Genomic DNA, 21,719 nt, shown 5'->3' with positions numbered 1-21,719 from the left:
TTAATAAACCAAATCTCGAATTATGTCGTAGCTACAGGCGCTCCGTGCAAAAAAGTGTGTGACAGAATTATAGAAATCTCTTAAGTGAGAGAAGGTTACTAACGTCTGGCGCACAGTGGATCGAGTCATTGGGAGAGGTCGGACAAAATTTGGAAACTTTAAAAGCTTATAACTCCGTTCATACAAAACTTTGAGGTTTTAAAAGTGGTTCCATCGGTTTCCTCGTGAAATGTCCCTTAGAAAACACCCTTTAAAATAAAAATTTAACGAATTAAACTACAAAACCTGCAGTTTTAGTCAAAATTCCAAGTCTGACGTCTCCGATTGGCTCGGTGTAGTGTGCGGCGATAGAATAGGTGCCACACACTTCTCTTCGCTACTGTGTGAAGGAAATAAAAAACGCCTTCATTTTGGAAGGATATGCAGCACGCACATCCATTGAGCTCGAATAGTTGCATCCAACCGTCGGCATCGTCACGTCACTTCGCGTCAAGAGGCTGCTTACAATTCGCACGATCCCACTTTAATTAATACATGTTCTTGCCTTTCGTGCATTGGTTGCAAATGTTGAAGACTCCGAGATCACTTCTTGAATATGTTATTATAGCTTTTTCATTGACATAACATTATTGGTAAAATTAAACCTCTCATTTATAGAGCTACCATTATCTCGATTTCAAGTCTCCCGCTACGCAAATCCATTTCTCTGTTCATATATTAGTAAAAACTGAAAGTGTCATTACTCTTTGGAATGCAATCACCACAACCTCGCTACTATACGCCAGCGAAATATGGGCACTAAGGTATATTAATCAGTTGGAAACAGCGAAATGTAAATTCCTCAAAGGAACCCTTCAATTACAGAAATGCACCCCGCACTACATCATCAGAGCAGAAGCGAATGTTGAGAAGCTAGAAACCAGGGTGATTGCTCGTGCATTAATTTGGCTACTTAAAATAGGAAACATGCCCAAAACCAGGTATCCAAGATTACGCCTAGATAAACTAATTGAACTAGATAAAAGTAGGATGAACAACATCAAACACAATTGGGTAACTCAACTGAAAATGATACTAGGTACAGCAAACAATCAAGCACTGCTAAATGAAGATCTGAGTCTCGCAGAAACTAAAATAAAAGCAGCTACTATTCTTGCCAACCTTAGGATTAAATTAATAAATGATGACTTAAGTAAGATTGAAAACTCATCCTTTACCCCACTCTACAAACAAATAAATACTTCAAATATTCATGCCGAACAACAAGCTAACTACTTGAATTATCGTATAAATTTCAAACAGAAAAGAGTTTTTAGCCAGCTGAGAACACACAATGAAAAGTTTCTCAAAATTGGAATAAATCAGTGTTGGTACAAAGTAAACATTAAAGAACCATTAAAGAATCAGAACCATTAAAGAATCTATACCGTCTGGAAAAACTAGAACATATCCTCTTTGAATGTCCAATGTACAGTAGCGTTAGGAACTTCTATTTTAAAAATGTACCAAGCTCAATGTCAATCCTAAAAAAATCAGCAAAAATTGAGCACATTTCTGCACTATATATGTTTTTGTCATCAGCAATGAAAATTAGATCTTTTATCCTAAACGAGTAGAAAGAGTAGACGAGTGGACCCTAAATTTTTACACTTTTACACTTTTATACTTTTATACCTGGCTTATGAAGCTGTTGTTTTTGCTTTTTTTTAATGAACCTCATATAATTGTCAAGAACCTCTTTTTATAAACCCGTTATTTGGGGTAAAATAAAATACTATTCTATTCTATTCTATTCTATTAGTAAAAACTGTAGTGAAAACCGACCCCTCCCGAAAAAAGTGCGAGAGGACACAGTCACAAAAATACTTAAACGGGGAAAATCAGGATTTTTGAAGGGTCGCATTTAGCTGTATTTAAACAAAAATGTTCAACATCCTTGAACAGGGTGTCAACTGGTAATTCCTCGCGTTTTCAGTACCATTTCCTTGCTTTTTCCTTACTTTCCCGAGCTTACTTTCCGTTTTTGGGCGATTCTCAAAAATCTTTGCTTTTTCCTTACCTCACACACATTTTAACCGTCGCAATTTTTTATTCGGATTGAGGAATTGGAACGATAGAAAGACAAAGTAATAAACCGAAAAACACGAAGAATCGTACCAGAAATTTGATGGAATGTGTTAAGAAATTGAGTACCTCCAAAGCTACTTTTTAGAGTTCACTACGGAAAATCTGTACCTTTGCCGTACTTCCATACTGACGACCCTCCGAAACCCGTGCTTTTTTCGTGCATTCATACTTTTTCCGTACAGTAAACACCCTGCTTGGAGGACTGCATCAAAATACTTGACATTGTACTTAATACAAAGTGGAAACAGTTGAAATAACATCCTAGAAATCGGAGGCAGGTGATCCTCAAACTTGGAGATTCTCGTGATAAACTCTCGACGAGTCCTAAACGAGAACACTCCGGAACAACTCTACCCTTCCGTAGGCCTACAGTAATTACGGCCCCGTACATCCGGTTGAAAAAGTACGACTATTGATCCTGTGATCATTAGTGTTCAGAGGGCGCCGACACCGAATCGTGCAGAAATTGGCGATTCCGTCAAAGCAAACACTGCCCTAATCCAGGGGTTTTAATTAAAATCCGGCAATTTTTCGCAGTTTATCGCCACCGCGCTGCTCTCAAGTGTCTGCGCAGTGCACTTGACTTAGTTCCAATTGAGCGAATAAATGCATGCAACGGCCAAGCTTCAACAAATACTAACTCGGGCCGGGATCAAAGGCTGACTCATTCGCGATTCTTCCAAGTTGGCAACACTTTTTTTCCTCCATTTAAACGTAGGTTAAACAATCGATTCTAAGTGAGGCAGCCTGGCACCTAGAATCGATTAATTCAAAGGCTTTAAATGGAATATTGTCAGTGTTGCCAGCTTGCTAGAATCGCCATTGGTTGACTAGACTGTTGTGCTGGGGGGAAATGAAATTTCGGATACTGCCAAGTTTCTCGTGATAAAATACAGATTTTTCTGGGAGGCTGTAGAGAACATTCAACTCCCGCCGATTTTCCAGGGAATTTTATTTGAAATTTCACATTCAGTTTGTAAAAATTTCACAAAAAATGCGTAAAATTTGCGGGCTCCTCATTAATTTGCGCTATTACCGATGAGTGATACACCTCGTATTTTTGCCAAACCGAACTATAGACGAGGGGGAATATGAAGTTTTCTCGTTGAAGCTGCATAAGGAACAACATAGAAGTGAGCGTGATACCCTTTGGGGAAATGGAAAAGCGGGATTTGACATTAAATCAAACGGAACTCAGCGCCAAAATATGCGGCACTCGTGAGCCATGGACTTTGCAAAAGAGCATTGTGGACAGGGCTCATGAGTTAAAGACCCCCGACGGTGTGCGTCCCCGACGCATCATCGTCGCTGACGTCACTGGTGCTTTATAATTCCCATTCATTCTTAAGGCCCTCGACTGACGAGCACACCCCTTCTTTTCCACTTGTCTCTGATTCCGTTTGGCAGGAACAAGCTCAATTGGACAGCGTTGAGCAGAAAGGAACCAAGCCACGTCAGCTATGGCTAATTAACTTGGCAAATTTATTTTTAGCGAGAGAACGGTTGTGCACATATCTTTAAAAATTATAAAGAATTTTATATGTGCTATGCAGACAATTCACTGAAATTTGCACAAAAATCCGCAAGATCGTTTTCATGTAAAAAATTAATTGCCCGATTGGTTTGCATTTTGCAAAAAGGAATTAGGGGCATTCTAATTAATGCTGCTGAGATCGTGCAGCTTACATTTTTTGCGATAAAATTGGATTGCATTTTGCAAAAAGGAACGAAGAGCATTCCGATGTCGCAAAGATTGTGAAACTTGTTTTCCCTCGCGAATATAGACTGGTTATTGAAACAAATATTATCTTTACTCTCAATAAACTATAAATTCAAGACGAGAATTACCTTTGTAAATTTGATTTGTCGCGTGATTTCAGTAACCATACTGCAACGAATATAAGTTTCACAATCCTAGCAACAGTGGAAGGCTCCCGGTTCCTTTCTGCAAAATGCGATCAAATTAAATTTGGCAACAGCTGATGTGGCTTGGTTCCTTTCTGCTTAAATTCCTCCTTACCTTTCCAATTTCTCGCGATTCCCTGACTTTCCGAATGAATCCTTCCCTGAATCTCCGGGATTTTCCGGAATCTGCGCGGCCCTGCCGTGAGATGCGGGGCGGCGCGCGGGCCGGACGCGGCATGAAAAATGTAACTCGGTTAAATCGTAATCAGCTCATCGTAGACAGGAAGTGTAGTCGGGACGCGAGAGGAAACTAGGAAATAGGTGATGGTCGACCGGGGGGGGGGGGGGGTGCGGAGAGGAGGGGGGGGATGGAAACTTCGGAGTCGCCGAGCACCAAGATCGATGCTCCCGCATCGGGATTGGAGTCGGGAAACTCTCCCGGATTTTCGTAGCGCTGCTCCCGAATCCCGAAAGCCGGGAGAACCAGGAGCTATTCCTCCGGAGCGGATCTTTTGCCAGGGGACGGAACAGGGATATAACGTCGTCGCCCTTAGGAAAGACCGTATGGCTATATTTCAAGAGTAGAACGAAGACATACACAGGCAGCCAAAAACGGAAACAGAAGTACGAAAACGAGGAGACAGCGGAAACAAGGCTAAAATACATGAAATCATACGGAACGTTTCAGTGTCTCACGACACCAGTATCAACCGCTAAAAACAGTATAGCACAAAAAATAAAAAGTGAATTAAAATCGAAGGAAACCAGCACGGCGTTAAATGGTGATGGTATGAAAGACTGCCAAATGGACCACATTTTGCAGTAGGGAACCACTATTTCTGGCTCGTTTTAGATACAACATAGGAGCCATTGGTTTCCCTATGCAGGAAGGTGATTTCGTGGAAGAGCTGAAGATATTGGTTCCTTATTGCAAAATATAATCCAAATATATTTATATATTGCCAGATTTCTCACGCAAATTTCATTTTGACCGGGAGAATCTTCGGTACTTGGACCGCGTTTAGCAGGAAGGAACCAAGCCGCGTCAGCTAAGTATTGCCAAAAACCAGGGAATTTAATGTTTTACATTTCCTATCTTATCTATATAAAGGAATAGAAGCCAAAAAAAAACTCAAAAAAAAAAAAAAAAAAAAATGTTTTACATGAGAACGTTCGCGCGGATTTTTTTGAAAATTTTAAGGAATGTGCTTCGTGTTATGCAGAAAATTCACTGTAATTTGTAAAAAAACAAATCCGCTACCCATTTTCATGTAAGTAAATTAAATTGCCTCGTTCAATTTGGCAAAGTTGTTGTGGCTTGGTTCCTTTTCTGCTTAGCGCGGTCCATGTAACGTAGTCTCCCTTAACGATAAAGAAATTGTAGCTATATTTCAATAGTACCAAATTTACCTTGTAAATTTCATTTTGACCGGGAGAATCTTGGGTATTTCTGACTAGAAAGCTCACTGTTTTTTTTTCTTTCTTTCTTTCTTTCTTTTCCCTTAATCTCGTGCAAAACTTGGAAACAGTTTAGACAAAAATTGCGCAGGTACATTCTTGTAAAAAAAACTAAATTGTTGAGTCAGTTCTGCGAACCATGGGATGGAGTTATGTTCCTCCGTTCGAGAGGGAGCGTTCATAAATTACGTACCGCACTTTTACCCCATTGTAACGGTACGTAACGCAACCCTGTAACTAACCCATGTAATTCATCATTTTTGCCCTGGTTCGTCCTTGAACTCTTCTCGGCCGAATTACATGATTTTTGCAATATCGGTGGATAATATGAACGTATTTCTGTCAGACGGAACTATGTGCATTAAGACATTAGCCCTGAGGCTCATAAAAATATATACATAACAGGGCTCACGTCATAATGCAAATAGTTCCGTTTGACAGAAATACGTCCATATTATCTAGCTGCGCTCGCTCTCATTAATTTTTTTAAATATAACCCAAAAAGCGGCCCTTTGAGGGCACGATACGTCATCCATAAAGGCCAGAGGGTGTAGCGTACCTGTATACCCTGACAAAAGATATAAGATAAAAAGTCATAAAAGTACCATTATTCGATTTCACACGAGAAAAAAGAGGAGATTCGATTGGATAAAGAGTCCAAACACTATCCAAAGGCTTAACGGGCTAGTAAGATAGCTGTCCCTGAAAAAAGAGGACCTGCGGCGTTATTGCAGGAAGCATTCGCGGGCCTCGTCGCACAATGGAGCGAGCTAATAGAAGAGGTTGGACATGCAATTTTTGGCTAAATTTTCAAACTTTGATGCTAATTTCATCACAAATTCTATTTCAAGGGGTGTTTCTGAAAGGAACTTTCACGAGAAAACCAATTGAGTCACACTTAGAGTCTTTTTTTCCGTATTTCCAAAAATATGAGCTTTCAAAGTTTCCAAATTTAGTCCGACCTCTCCTACCGACTCGTTCCCGTGTGCGTCGGTCGTCGCTCCAGGCGGATCCTGCGGGAAGCAGCAACGGCGGATGCTCCCGGTCGCTTGGCAACGCGATATCGATCTTAAGCGACGCTGCCAAATTGTGCGCTTTTTACGCTGGCTCTCATGCAAAACTACCGGCTACAGGCCTACACCTGTTCATGGGCATTGGAGAGTTGCAATTTTGTCTTCTTTTTTTTCATGAAATATTCAATATTGAGAAAAAATATAAATATTGCTCTTGGAATTTTTCGAGCGCTCTGGACGAAATTGCGAATACAATTTGGGGGAAAATACTCGCAAGTTTTCCAGAAAATTCAAATTTTAGAGGAGGGAATTGGCAACGTACAGAGGTTTATGCGGGATAGTTCCTTAGCGCGGGAGAGAACTTAAGGAATCCTCCACGGTCCCACTATGCCGCCCTCAACGTCTTGACTGCATACCATCGTCTACAGACTTTCCGTGAACCATCTAGGTTTCAAACTGATTGGGATTACGGTTGCAAGACATGATCGACAATGAATCGATCGACATGAATCGATCGACACCGATTCGATCGAAAAATTGTTAAAAAACCGATGTCGATTCGATCGACATGAATCGATCGAAAAACGAAAACGTGAATCGATCGACAAATTGTTAAAAAACCGTTGTCGATTCGATCGACATGAATCGATCGAAAAATGAAAACGTGAATCGATCGACACCGATTCGATCGACACGTGAATCAATCGACAAACCCGTGAATCGATCGACAAACCCGTGAATCGAACGACAAACCCGTGAGTCGATCGACAAGCCCGTAAGTCGATCGACAAACCCGTGAGTCGATCGACAAACCCGTGAGTCGATCGACAAATCCGTGAGTCGATCGACAAACCCGCGAGTCGATCGACAAACCCGTGAGTCGATCGAATTTTGTCGATCGAATCGGTGTCGAATGATTCACGCCAATCGATTCACGTTTTCATTTTTCGATCTATTCATGTCGATCGAATCGACACGGGTGTTTTTAAATTAACTGTCGATCGATTTATGTCGATCGAATCACGTTTTAATTTTTTGATCGATTCATGTCGATCGAATCGACACCGGTCTTTTAGAAATTTGTCGATCGAATCGGTGTCGATCGATTCATGTCGATCAAATCGACACCGGTTTTCTAACAATTTGTCAATCGAATCGGTGTCGATCGATTCATGTTTTCATTTTTCGATCGAATGCATACCCTCCAAGATTATTCAACGTTGGGTAAAAAATAAGGGCATTTGGAACTTGCATTTGGATGAAACGGCAGTTGTTTCCTTTCCGTTTGCAAGCAACTGCCTTGCTGTCGTTGAATCGCGATATACTGGATTGACCGCAAGCAACAAAGCGGCCATATGTAGAAATATAAATCAGAAGACTACTAAGCATGACAGTCCAAAAGAAACAACTACGCAAGTAGGGTGCATGCGCTGATCAGTCTTACACAAGTTCTATGCATGAGCATCAAAGTTAGCGGGTAATTTAAATTGAGTTGAACAACTCTGACCATCCGGTGTCCGGTAATTCACCGTTTGCAAACAATCGCCTTTGACAATGCACCTTCTATCTGAAACACTGAGTGTACTACCAAGATAGACTTTAGCATCTGTAAAAAGGTAACAATAGGCCAGTAATTCAATGGGTAATTTCTGCTATGACTCTCCATTGCCGGAGGGTATGGATTCGACCGACATGAATCAATCGAAAAATGAAAACGTGAATCGATCAACATGAATCGATCAACACCGATAAGATCGACAGTTAATTTAAAAACACCCGTGTCGATTCGATCAACATGAGTGGATTGAAAAATTAAAACGTGATTCAATCAACATGAATCGATCGACACCGATTCGATCGACAGTTAATTTAAAAACGCCCATGTCGATTCGATTAACATGAATGGATCGAAAAATGAAAACGTGAATCAATCGACTCACGGGTTTGTCGATGGACTCACGGGTTTGTCGATCGATTCACGGCTTTTGTCGATCGATTCACGGTTTTTGTCAATCGATTCACAGGTTTGTCGATCGATTCACAGGTTTGTCGATCGATTCACAGGTTTGTCAATCGACTCACGGCTTTTGTCGACCGATTCACGTTTTCATTTTTCGATCGATTCATGTCGATCGAATCCATACCCTCCCTATTGCCTACTGTTAACACGACTTCTGTGAATACATTAGACAACCATTTCCAGGCACCTGTTGCAGCACAATTCATGCGGTGGACATATTTTGGAGTAGGACAGAAAATACGAGTGTCATTTCAATATACTCTCTAAGAAACAAAGCCAACTGAAAATTACAATAGGAGAATAAATACATACCTGCTTCAAATTAACCAGTTCAGCGCTGAGTACTCATGTCATCAGGTCACAGCCTTTGAGAAGAAAATTAAGAGATGACAGTCCTCACACAACTTTTCAAAATATTTACAATTGCAAGTTAAGCAACTGAAACACATAGTGTGAGATAAAGGTTTCACTAAAATGAATTGAAATGAAATAAATGAAACTGCAGCAAATCAGAAATCCTCTTATCAATAATTTTTGTTTACTTTCGGCACGTGGAGCCAACGTTTCACTTTTGGGCGCTCATCATTCAGCACATGGCCGCGCAGTTTGGAGGTTAAGAATCAAGTTAAGAATCTTGTTTTGATTTTGTGGCACCTCTAATTTCTATTTCCAGTCTTTTTTTTTGTGTTATCTCACAGCAGTCTGACGAAAAGCTTATTTCCGACCATGCCTGAAGCGTAAGTTAGCAATAAAATGCACACTTTCATCATCTATCCAGGATAATAATAAGTAACTTTCATCAGAATTGATAAAAACCAAACGCAATTGATAACACTGATAACACATTCATGGAGTGTTTTTGTACGATTTGCGAGGCGATAATAGACCATTTGTCATTGTACAAGGATACATTTTATTGATATTCAGTAACGTTCATATTTTTGACTCATATTGAACTCTGCACAGATGCGTCAGTCATCGATGCATAAATATAGGATGTGTACAATCGCAAACTTATGCACTGTTCAAATTGTTCGAAAGCGTATCTTCTGGTTAGAAGTAAATTAAGTCTGAGCAGGCTGAATTCACTCGTTTTGCCAAAGTTTCAACCGACCCTGAATGTTTCTGAATCATTTATTTGGGCCAGCGAATGAGATGGGCTAATTTTCATCGCTATTTCATCATTCATTCGCTGACCCATACCTTAATTATATTGACAAGCTGAAGTTGCAAGTTTTGCACCTATCAGAACTGCCAAAGTTATTATCGTTGCTCACCGCATGCTTACAGTTTTGGACAGGAAGGGTCTGTTGATAAGAAACGAAAGCAGAAGATCTGTAACAAGATAATAACAGAAGGCATTCCTTCCTCAGGATATGAAGAATCGATTAATCTGTTTTCTACATAAAGGACCCTTGGAGTCATAGCCCCTTTTTGCAGCTCATGCCGCATAATTTGACAGAGGACTTTTGGCCAAACACATTCAATTATTGAATGCATAGTGACCTTTGAGTAGTTTGTTTAATAATCAAATGGAGTCCTTTTCTAAATTACCACTAAAGGTCATTTGATTGATCCATAATTTAAATTTACAGACTCCAACGCTGCATTTCACATTTGATAATTTTTTTTGTTCCAGGGAGCAAAATCCGGGGGCTGAGAAATCAAAGAAACAGCTGAAGAAAGAAGCAAAGGAAGCAGAAAAAGCTCAGAAAAAAGCTGAGAGAAAAGCAGCGAACGTAAGTGCTTTTGATTTTGCAGTTTTGCCATGTACCCATGTTAAAGAAGTCCAAACCCAAATTTGAAGCGTCATGTTATTCCTATCTTTTAGAAGAAGAGGGTTTCAGTCCATATTATGCTCCCTAGCTCTCTTACAAAGGAGAAGGCTGAGGCCCAATGCAGTTGAGCAATGCTTCAACTTTAAAAAGTCCTCGCTCCGTTGTTAACTGACCTTTTGGTCCTAAATTGACTTCCTTTTTTTTTTCAGCCAGTTAACAATGAAGCCACAACCGAAGAAGATGTTTCAGTTGGAAAGTACGGTAACTTGCCAATGATTCAAAGTGAAAAACCCGTTGAAAGGAAGTTCATCGATATCTCAGCCTTAACACCAGAAGTGGCCAATCAAAAAGTTTGGATTCGCGGTAGGCTTCACACGAGCAGAGCAAAAGGCAAGTAACAATGCTGAACTATTATGATCAAAATTTGACAACAGTTTTTCTAGCGATGAGTTCTGCATCATATTCCTTCGCAGTTTCTATCACCCTCTTGATTTTAACTTGCATTGCAAACCATATCGATAGTTTAAGTCGGCAATCACATAACTCGGTTTGCTACGTCGCAGACTTCCTGTCATACTTTATTTTTTAAACGGGAAACTGCTCGATGGCAACTCCTCAAAACTGCCGTGATTTTTTTCTTCTCAGTGCGAAGAAAATCCTGCAAAAACTTCAAGGAATGATGCCAATTTTTTCTCCTCTAAAAAAATAACATAGAGGCGGAGATTTTCATACACCGCAAACGAGTTGTGTGATTGCCGACTTATACCGTCGATATGCCTCATACCTCAGAGACCCTGCAGTATAACCTTCTTTCTATAGAAAACTAATGTTTGAAAATTAACATGATGCAACATGCTGAGCAATCTGTTAAAGAAACAAGACCAAGTTGGACGAACTTGCCTCCTAAACTATTCTACACGACATTCATTAGTCATCATCAGATCAATTCTCATCCTTTCCTTACCATTATATCTTATTATCTGATCCTATGTATGTACAGGGAAGCAATGTTTCATGGTGATAAGACAACAACACGCTACTGTCCAATGTTTAGCAGCTGTGAATGAAAATAACAGTCGACAATTAATTAAATTCACATCTGGGTAAGTGAAAACTTTAACAAGCTGATTTTCCCTGTGGCAGGTAATTTTTGCTCTCTTATTTTCTGTCAAGACAGCCCAAAGAATTTCTCTCTCTTAGTCCCAGTTTATTTTCCTGAAATGTTGGTTTTCCATATTGAATTTAATATTTGATTATATTTAATACCTATTGCTAATCATTCACACCAATCAGTAAATTATACCCTGACTGCCTAAATATTTTTTTTTTTTTTTTACCAATTTCAAGTAGCCTATTGGCTAATCCCACGCTTGTTACCCCAGCCCCAGGTGACCATTGCCTGAGACCATCAAACTCAGATCACCTGGCCGGGAATCGAACCCGGGACCTCTTGGTCATAGGGCCAGCGCTACAACCACTACACCACAGGAGGCCGGCATTAATATTAAGCGTGGTACGTATCCAAACTTCGTATGAAGTTGAAGAGCATTTTTGGTGTGTAGGAAATTTTGTCAAGCTTAGCATGAGAAACACACTAGTGCTTGCACAGTTTTAGGGTTGGCTACATTACTTTTTGGAATTGGTAAGATTGCCTATTAGTTTTTTTTACCGTCAGTTCTCTCTCCTTCCAATTGTTACAGATAGCTCCTCAAAATTTTACTCACTTTATCCTTAATTTTTTCAGTGTAAACAAAGAATCAATTGTGGATATCGAAGGTCTTGTTCAAAAAGTGAATCAACCAATCGAGTCCTGTTCGCAAAAATTAGTTGAATTACATGTCAGCCAGTTTTGGGTGATCAGCTCTGCCAAAAGCCAACTGCCATTACTCATCGAAGATGCAGCTCGGCCGGAGAAAAAAGACGAGGTGAGTTAGATTTATGAAACTTTTGATACGATTTCTATTTCTAATTTTTGTTTTCTTGTTTTTTTTTCAGTCAGAGTGTCAGGTGTTGGTCAGTCAAAGTGTTAAGACTCCATAGTGTCATCAATGGGACCGAGTTTAACAGAAAGGAACCAAGGCACATCAGCTTTTGCCATATTTAACTGGGCAATTAAATTTTTTACAAGAGAATGTTTGTTCGGATTTCTTTGAAAATTTCAAGGAATTTGCTTCGCACCATTGAGAATTTTCACTGAAATGCTCGAAAATCCGCCCAACCGTTTTCATGTAAAAAATAAAATTGCCCAATTAAATTTGGCAATAGCTGATGTTGCTTGGTTCCTTTCTGTTTAACGCGGTCCAATTGTTGGCTCTCTTCTTTGTTACTCTGGATAATTTTGATTTTTGAGTCATGTATGTGGATGAGTTTTGGCTTCTCTTCTTAGTATTAGATCCCAAAAATTGACTATGGCTGAGCTGCAGAAAGTTCCCAGCCTTCCCCCATTTTTGACTGAAATTTATAATCTGTTCTCACTAAAATCTGTTAAAAAAAAAAAAAAAAAAAAAAAAAAAAAAAACCTGCTCCTTCTTAAACTTGGACTTTCACACGGTTAATAGGCTATTAAAAGGAAAATTTGAAGAATTCTGACAGTGCTCCCCCATGTTTCTTTGTTCTTTTTCACAGTTCTCTCAGGAGTATTTCATTTTGCGCAAATGGTCGCACGGCTGAGAAGGTTCTGTTTCTCTTGTGGGCAGAACTATTAAGAAAGTCGCGTGTGAAAGGCCTTTCGATCTGCTGTTTTAATTGACTTTCAGATTATGTTCTACAAATTGTGGACAGCTTTAACTATTAAGATTTGGACTCACAATCAGAGATCTCAGCGGTTTGCTGTAGGCTGAATATTGAAAGATTAAAGCAGTCTGATAAGAATAAGACATCGAATTGCGATATATTGCATGGTTAAGATAGGGCTATGTCTTGTCGTGTCAGGCTGACATACTTTCAATAATCGGGCCGCTGGCCCAAAAAAGGTGGCCATAAAATTTTATTGAGGTGCCAAAAAATTAATCCTTCCAAACTCATATAGCACAGGAACATAGAAGAATGGTACCTAATAAGTAAGTCGGTTGATAATGTAAGAAATTGTTTCTGGATTTTTTTTTCTCTCTCTCTCTTTCACACCCTCTCTTTTATTTTTCTTTTCTTTTATGTACCTAGCATTACCTATTCTGAATTTTTAAAATTTTTACAACGAGATGTTAATTCTTAACTCTTTCTCTTCATTGCTGAGTCAATCAATCTTTTCATCACCTTTCACATTCACATTTTTGTGTTAAAAAAATTGTCCTGTTTAATATTTAAGTCTTTCTATTTCAGGATGCGGAAGGTTTATCAATCCGCGTCAATCAAGACACTAGGTTAGACAACAGAATTTTAGACCTTAGAACTCCAGCCAATCAAGCCATATTTAGAATTGAGGCTGAGGTTTCAAGACTTTTCAGAGATATCCTTTCAGAAAAGGTAAGTTACAATGAATTAATGGAATGTGAATTGGTTTTTTGGCAGAATTTTCCAAAAAAAATCCAAGTTTTTTTCTGTTTTTTGCTCTTATTTTCTGTGCAGATCTATTGAACTCGTTTTGATTATGATATAAGTTTCAATGGGATTGATTTTCAATGAACATTGATTCCTCAGACATACTATACCCATCATAAGAATACTGATCAAATTTCTAAGTCAAAACGCCTTTTGGCAAAAGGAAAAGTATGGCATACGTTTTTTCAACGATTTATACCTAACATCAAACAAACAGATGTATTCAATATCAACCTCCTACCTGTAATTTTTTGTTTGCTCATACTTTTTGGTATTTGATTCTTGTGTTTCACCATTTTTTTTAAATTGCATGTTCGATCCGGCCATCAAAGCCTCTCGCTTCATCCAATACATTGTCCAACGGATTTTAGAAGCTTACAAGCTATGTGTGCTTTAAATTGAATCGTTTATTTTTGTAGCATTTTAATTCTAATTTTTCTCAATTTCCATTTTCATGTCAAAAAATACTCTTTAGGATTGGACTCATTTTATGCCAAAATAATTTGTTCAAATGAATGCAAGAAAAGTTTAAAAATAACTAGAATGTAACAAAAAATGTGGTCTTTGAAGATTGGGTTTTTCATTAACTACTTATCGAGTGTTGAAAATAATGTTTTATGTATTTGTTTATCAGGGCTTTGTAGAAATTCACACACCAAAAATCATCAGCGCAGCCAGTGAAGGGGGAGCCAATGTTTTCACTGTCTCTTACTTCAAAGGTTCAGCTTACCTAGCTCAAAGTCCCCAGTTATACAAGCAAATGGCTATCGCAGCTGACTTTGATAGAGTCTTTACTGTCGGCGCAGGTAAGTTGTGCTCTCTCAGTTTTTTCAAAGCTTTTTTTTTCTTTCTTTTTATAACAGTGAAATTTGCAGTATCCAGCCGCACCCTTTCTCCCATACTTTTCTACCATTATGACTAACCCACTGAAAGGTGTTTATTCTCCTATTTTTCTAATTAGCTTATCTATTTCCTACCACACTGTCTAATATTAAGTTCCCTGCACACAGATTTTGCTTCGGAAAATGTTCAGAAAAGTATATTTTCAGAGAATGATGTAACTAAAATTTACCCAAGCAAAGAAGGATTCTTTTCTCATAAAATTATAACAATGAACAATAAATTATAACAACTCAATTATAAAAATTTTCTATCCAAAATATCCATTTTAACTGATGCTACAGTATATTTCAAATTTTGAGAATCTGACTTAATCATTTCCAAAGAGTTAATGTACAACTTTTTCAGTGTAAAGTACAATATTTTAGGGACAACTTTATTTCAAAATGGAATTGAGAAGAAAAAGTTAATGAAGAAACAGAATTTGTTCATAGTATGATTTTGCTGTCTCATTGGCCACTGTATAATTACAAACATTCATCCAAGGTTTGACAGCATCGGGCCCACAAGCCTGATGCAACAGTCATTGTGTCAAATAGCAGGCTGTACAGACTCAACTCAATTTATGTGCTTTAATGCATCATAGTGTTACATTCACGTTTCAATTCTAATCACAAAATGTTTTAAACAGTTTTCAGAGCAGAAGACAGCAATACCCACCGACATCTAACGGAATTTGTTGGTTTGGATTTAGAAATGGCTTTCAAATATCACTATCATGAGGTTTTGAACCTTATCGGTTCTTCATTCACAGAAATGTTCCGACAGCTTCAAAAGAAGTAATTGCATTCCTTTAGTATTTTATACCTAATTTTTCTGGCTCTTAATTTTCCTGTACTTTTAATCAAAATTTTCAGTAGTAACTTAAATTATACTTACCTGAATAAGGGCAGAGCTATTTTTGCAGTTGTAGTTTTTTCCTTATATCAGCTGAAAGAGATCCAATGGAAACTTATGTTTTTTTTTTTTGCCTTTTTCTAGAGTATAAGCTGTATTAATGAGGTCTTTTCACCTCTCTTTTCCATCTCTATAAAAATGTCAAATTTTTAAAAACTCAGATTGTCTAGAAAGCTTAAGATATATCTAATAAGCCCCTGCAGGCAGCAATTTGATTGATGCTTTTACATCTGAATATCTCTCTCACTTCAGATGTGCAGTCCAGATAGCAGCCGTAGCTGAGCAATATCCAGTGGAACCATTTCAGTTTCTAGACCCTCCTCTAATACTCGATTTCAAGACGGGTGTTGAAATGCTGAGAGAGGCCGGTGTCACCATGGGGGATGAAGATGACTTGAGCACACCAGATGAAAAATTGTTGGGAAGATTGGTGAAAGCAAAGGTATCTCAACATTCCATCACCATTTCTATTTTTAATGTGCCGAGCGTTAATTTTGTTATGTGGTCAATTTTTAGCCACAAATATTTCCGCTCAATTGGATCAATTGAATACATCTAAGTAAAAGAAGTCAATCTATAAAATCAAATCAAGGACACAAGAAATCGTAAACTACTGATGAATGTAAGAATCAATTATTTGGTCTCAGGAAAACTTCAAGTAGAGAGAAACATTTTTTATGCCCAAAGGCTATTTTTTCACTATTACGAGATAATTTATCATGGAGGTGCAAAGTTTTGTCCTCCGTACCTTCCAGTATTTTAAGCAGTGATTTTCGCTTTCAAGTGTGTCAAAAAAAAAGTATGAGACTCCTCTGTTAGATCTGATGAGTTCTTAAGGTCATGAGAATTTTGGAATACATAAATTTCTATGCAGAAGTAACGTATCCAATTGAATCAAGCAAAAATAATGCTCACCAATTTTTGATTCATCTATTTTCGTTTTTCACTCATGAGGTTCGTTTGAACAAAATTTAGCGTACACATATTTTTTTGAAGTAAGTGATTAACTTAGGCCTTTCTTTCATTTTTAGTATAGCACAGATTTCTACATTTTGGATAAATTCCCATTAGCTGTGAGGCCCTTCTACACGATGCCAGACCCACATGATCCGGTAAGCTTCCATGTTTCGATTAGAAACTTTTATCTGGGGTATTTCTGCTACAATCACTCAGAAGCAGGATATAAAAACCATAAACACTGTAATTCCTGAAGTCTTTATATGTAGTGGCTGTTTTTGCAAAGAAGTCCCTACAAGGAACCACCAAACCAAGTGCAAATTAAAGCAACATGATGCATTTTTTCCCATCAACATTTCATGTAAACACAATTTGTGCACCGAAAGTTTTTGAAAGTAACTCCCAACTAAAGTATTAACGTTTTTCAAACGTTTTTTTCATACATTCAAATGTCTTGCTTATAAAGAAACCATAATTTACTTGAGTTCAATTGCGCACTAAACATCTTCGTAACAGTCTCTGGGGTATGAAAAAATAACCAACCTTAATCTCGGTGCTTTGGCTCAGCTGTTGCATATTTTTTACACATTGAACAACACTAGGCAGGAGAGGAACACAGCGCAGCCAGAAAACTTGCCAAAACTGTTGTAATATATGCTTTGATTAACGTAGACTATTGCTTTTTTTTGTCACCAGCATTGAGTTAAAATATTGATATCTTAGTTAGGGCTGAATTTCAGTAATTTTCATCGCATTAATTGTGTTCCTCATGAAATTTTCAAGAAGAAACTTACATCAGAATGCTTAAATTCGTGCCTGAGAGAGGCCTGGCCGCTACGCAGCCCAGTACCTAAAAAGCACTGTGTGCGCCCAGGAGGTTGGTTTACAGCAACAAAAATTTTGTTACATTTTGAAAATTTTAGTATAGAAATTCAGAAGGAAGAAGCTATCTCATCTAAAAATTATTGAAGCCTTACAGCCTAAAAATCTGATAAGTTGTGCGAGTAAACCTTTAAGTATAACTATGAAACTATGACAGTAAGTGAATTTTGTGAAAGTCGAAGAGGTTATAATAATTTTGATGCACTTCTGCAATTATACATATTTGAGTCTCTTCATTGTTAATCGATTGAATCATTGAAAGATGTTTTTTTTTTTTTTTTTTTGTTGTCCTTTTCTGGATTCAAACCAGTTGTGATTTATTTATTTCTCCACAGAAACTTTCGAATTCTTACGACTTCTTCATGAGAGGAGAGGAAATCATGTCTGGAGCGCAGAGGATTCATGACCCTGAGTTTTTAACTGAAAGAGCCAAACATCATGGTGTTGGTAAGTTTCCAATGGTTTCCTCTCTTTCTTCAGTATAATTGACTATATTTGGATCGCATTGCACAGAAGGGAACCAACGAGGTTTTAGTAATAATCGGAAAGCAACGAAAACTAAACAAAACGAAACATACGGGAGATCGAGGTAACAATCTGTGAGCTAAATAATTTTATAAAGAAAGCCAAAACTTGTGGTTTGAAAGAGAGCAGTGGAGGTTAGGGGTCGTAGAGCGCGAGGGAGTGCTGTAAAGCGACCTATATGTATGTAAGCCAAAACTTAAAGACTCAAACTCACAAAAATAAATTAAAAGCGACTTTATCTTAATGTTAAATTTTTCAGCACTTAGGTCTGTGGACTGTAACATTTGAATGTTATGTCACAACATGAAACCTTTTTACTCAAATAATTTTTAGTGTCTGCGAGGAAAGACTCCAAAAATCTGGAATTTTGGTGTAACTTGACAGCGGTTCAAAGTTCCAAGTTCTTGTTGCTATAAGTTTTAATTATGAGCTTATATAGTCGCAAGGTCAAATTTCAATATTGTAGCATTTTTTCTTCTTTTTTTTTCTATTTTGGTAAGACTGTGTTTGAGCCACAGTCGGCGATGGCCTGTCCTTTAGAAGAAGGATCATTCTCAGAAGCAAAATTCGGCGCTTAAGTTCTTTCCCTTCTCTTACTCGGTAAGGACGCGGCTGTTGCTGTCAACCCTTTAACTGTTGCTTATGAAGAACAAAAACTCCAGCGTATAACTGGCTCTCTTGCACTAGAAGTAATGATTTATCGCTCAAATTGTAGAACTTACTTTAAGGGACCGTCAATGGCAAAACCTGACTAAAAACTGGACAAATTTGCCTTCTTGTGAATGAAGATTGTTAAGAAATACTCAATAAACTTGTAGAGCTATCTGAACGATAGCTTTAACAATTTTCAAGAGCATTGCTACGGAAAATTTGGCTGCTAAATTGGTCCCTTGCTTGCTAACCATTTTCTGTTTTAGCCTGTGAAGACTGCTTGGAGTCTGGCTGATGTTTGAGTAATAAATTACACTTTTAAAATGAGAAAATCTTTTGTGTAATTGAGTTTTGGATGAAGCATGTTCTGAACAAGAAGTAATTAAAGGGTTGACAGCTGGGGATGTTGCTGATTTAGGGAAAAACTGTCCAATTCTAGAGCAGAACTGAGTGAATCTTACTTTTTACCACAGTCAAAAGTCAAAATATGTACTTTCTTATTTCTTTAATTACTTTCCTCTCATTACTCATCATTCCCTTTTCTTCGCAGATATTGAAAAAATCAAAGCTTACATTGAAGCCTTCAAGTACGGCTGTCCACCGCATGCTGGCGGCGGTATTGGATTGGAACGTGTGGTCATGCTCTACCTAGGACTTGATAACATCCGCAAGACATCAATGTTCCCAAGAGACCCAAAAAGGATAACACCATAAGGTGACAAAATTTGTTTCTTGATGCAATTTCTTTGGTCGGAAAAAACTGATCCACTAAACTTTACCATCAATGAATTAGTTGTAAGTACCACAGAATTTTTGTGATGACTTTGTAAGTTGAAAAAATTATTTTTCAAATTAAATAATTTTATTTTAATTTTAGATTCAGCGTTTTTTTCAGTCTAATTTGAAGTGGTGAGGTCTGTCAATTTTCAAGTTCTTGAACAAATAAGTCAATATTGAATATAATTTATTTCGACCACATTCAGCTGCATACATAAATTTTTAATAAACAACAAATATTTTCTCTTAAATTTAAAACAACTGGACAGAGGAGAGTAACTACGGAAAACGCGCAGAACAGAGATCCCGAGAACGGATCTGCGCAGAAAACAGATTTTAAATGATTATTATAATTAAAATCGTGGCTTGTAAGTTGAGAGAGCTCTGCGCTCTTTTTTTACAGGACTATGAGTCCATGAACATGATAGAGATGTGTAAAATGTTCTAGTAGGAATAACTCTTCACTCACGAATTTTAAAGGAACAAAAATATGGAATATCAACAGCCATCCATCATCCCTCTGTTCAGGGAATATTCTTACCAAGACAAGACCTTTTAACACCCAAAAGAAGTATCAACCATAACGTTTATTTCAGGTTTTGCTCTTGACTTCTCCTCCCTATCAAGCATAGCCAATTTATTGCTATTTTCTGCAAAAGTTAAAGGTATTAAAATTTTCCCTCCTAATGGTATAAAATAAATAGAAGAAATTAAAAAAGCATCTCCAGAACTCCCACTCATGAGAGAATCTTATTCAAAGAGAAGGCAACTCCTATCATTACTCGCGTCGATGATGTTTCAACATTAAAGAAACAATGCATGCTTTAAAAGAATTAAAATTAGAAGGAGTGAAAGATCAATAAAAGAAAATAGAAGTAAGAAAGCAACAGCATATGCTTGGCACTTAATGAGCTAAAAATCTGGATTTTTTTAAATATTTTCGTGAATCAGGTAACAGTTGGAAACATTAATGGCTGGACTCATCCAAGCATTTCAAGCCTCCGTCAAGTCAATAATATCTACTTATTTTTCCAATCAATTATTTTTTATGGCTTTTTTAGCAAATTTTGTTGTCTCTCACACTAAAGAACATATCTTGTCTGCAGTGTTTCAGTATTTGTAGGAAAATTTTGTTTTTGATGGGAAAACAGTCGCATGAATTATTCAGAAAATTTCAGTCTATTTTCTCAAGGGTGAAGAAAAATTACCAAGATGGTTTTCCCAGAAAAAAATAAAATTGAAGAATAAATACTGAAACAGCGCAATCGGCATACATTTCTTCATGCAGGAGATAACGAGTAAGCTTAAGACATTCAGCAATGGATAACACTCTTACAGCATTATATGTCTCCTTTTTATTTTATTCTTGTGTGCTCGGTAAAAACGGTCAGCGTTTGACTGTCGTCAAAATGTCGTAAAACATTCCAATCTCCATGTTGCTTTTTAGTTTTACTACTAATTTTCTTCCCTTATTTTTAAGTAATTTATTGGTACAAGTAGGTATGAAGGTTTTAATCGGAATGTTAACAGTCCATCAATGAGGGGAACATGATAGAGAATTTTCAGTTCATTTAGTTCATTTAGACCAAACAGTTCTGACTTGTAGCTTTTTACTCTCTACTGCACATTTTATCAGATTTGAAGTCTTTGAATTAATTAGAGCAGCAACTTCAATTCTTCTGTTGCCTTTTTTTGTTTTGTTTTTGTTTTGTTTTTGTTTTTTACTGTTCCCATTTTACGATCCGCCGTGGATCTTTTTAGGAGCCGTCAGAAGCCGTAGAAACACTGTGATGACTTGTGAGTGACAAAACTGTATTCCATAACAGGCCAATTGATCCGTTGAACAGTACAATCCTGGATACAGGTTTTCCTCCAAACTGTTGATAAAATTATCCTGGCGGGAGGGGAGGGGTTCATTTGTTATTCTGGGCAAATTTGTGCATAAATTGTATTCGAATTTTCTCTAAAAGAGTAAGTAAATGGTCTATGTAATAGTAAAGAAAAAGATCCAAAGAATCCATACTTGAGACTAATGGCATCAAAATTTTCGATAGTAAACCTGGTTTGATAAAGTTTTTCTGCTCCATTTTTATTGTCTCAGCTTTGATACACTCAAGTCAATCCAGAAAGCTTTACAGCATCCCTTAGTCTATCAACCATCAAACCTTGGTGCCTATTGCTTGCTTATGAAATGAACCCAAGTATTTCTTCACAATAGTTTTTCTTTTTTTCATCCATGCCAAATTTTTAACTTTAAATATTAGTAAGAAAAGAAAGTTTCAACATCAGGTG

The 21,719-nt window shown here is 37.6% G+C and overlaps 2 protein-coding genes across 2 annotated transcripts in view; one reads left to right on the top strand and one right to left on the bottom strand.

Annotated features, from left to right (window-relative positions):
- Positions 1-9,014, bottom strand: part of LOC109039853 (glutamate receptor ionotropic, kainate 2) — a 68,126-nt gene extending 59,112 nt beyond the window's left edge. Inside the window, exon 1 of the mRNA XM_072300950.1 lies at positions 8,836-9,014. The gene's annotated coding sequence lies outside the window, so the exon portion shown is untranslated. The remainder of the gene's footprint in view (positions 1-8,835) is intronic.
- A 99-nt stretch (positions 9,015-9,113) lies between these two features.
- On the top strand, positions 9,114-19,526 carry AspRS (aspartyl-tRNA synthetase). The gene is made up of 12 exons (XM_019055536.2): positions 9,114-9,260; positions 10,163-10,262; positions 10,511-10,691; positions 11,302-11,404; positions 12,046-12,226; positions 13,620-13,763; positions 14,473-14,644; positions 15,370-15,517; positions 15,888-16,077; positions 16,667-16,747; positions 17,810-17,921; positions 19,201-19,526. Exons 1-12 carry the CDS (start codon positions 9,250-9,252, stop codon positions 19,362-19,364), a joined length of 1,587 nt encoding a protein of 528 aa, XP_018911081.2. The 5' UTR covers positions 9,114-9,249; the 3' UTR covers positions 19,365-19,526.
- The last annotated feature ends 2,193 nt before the right edge of the window (positions 19,527-21,719 follow it).

This window comes from Bemisia tabaci, chromosome 5 (assembly GCF_918797505.1).
Source record: "Bemisia tabaci chromosome 5, PGI_BMITA_v3".
In the NCBI taxonomy this organism is placed as follows: Eukaryota; Metazoa; Arthropoda; class Insecta; order Hemiptera; family Aleyrodidae; genus Bemisia; species Bemisia tabaci.
The sequence above is the reverse complement of the archived record's forward strand: the minus strand, read 5'-3'. Positions and strand labels throughout refer to the sequence as shown.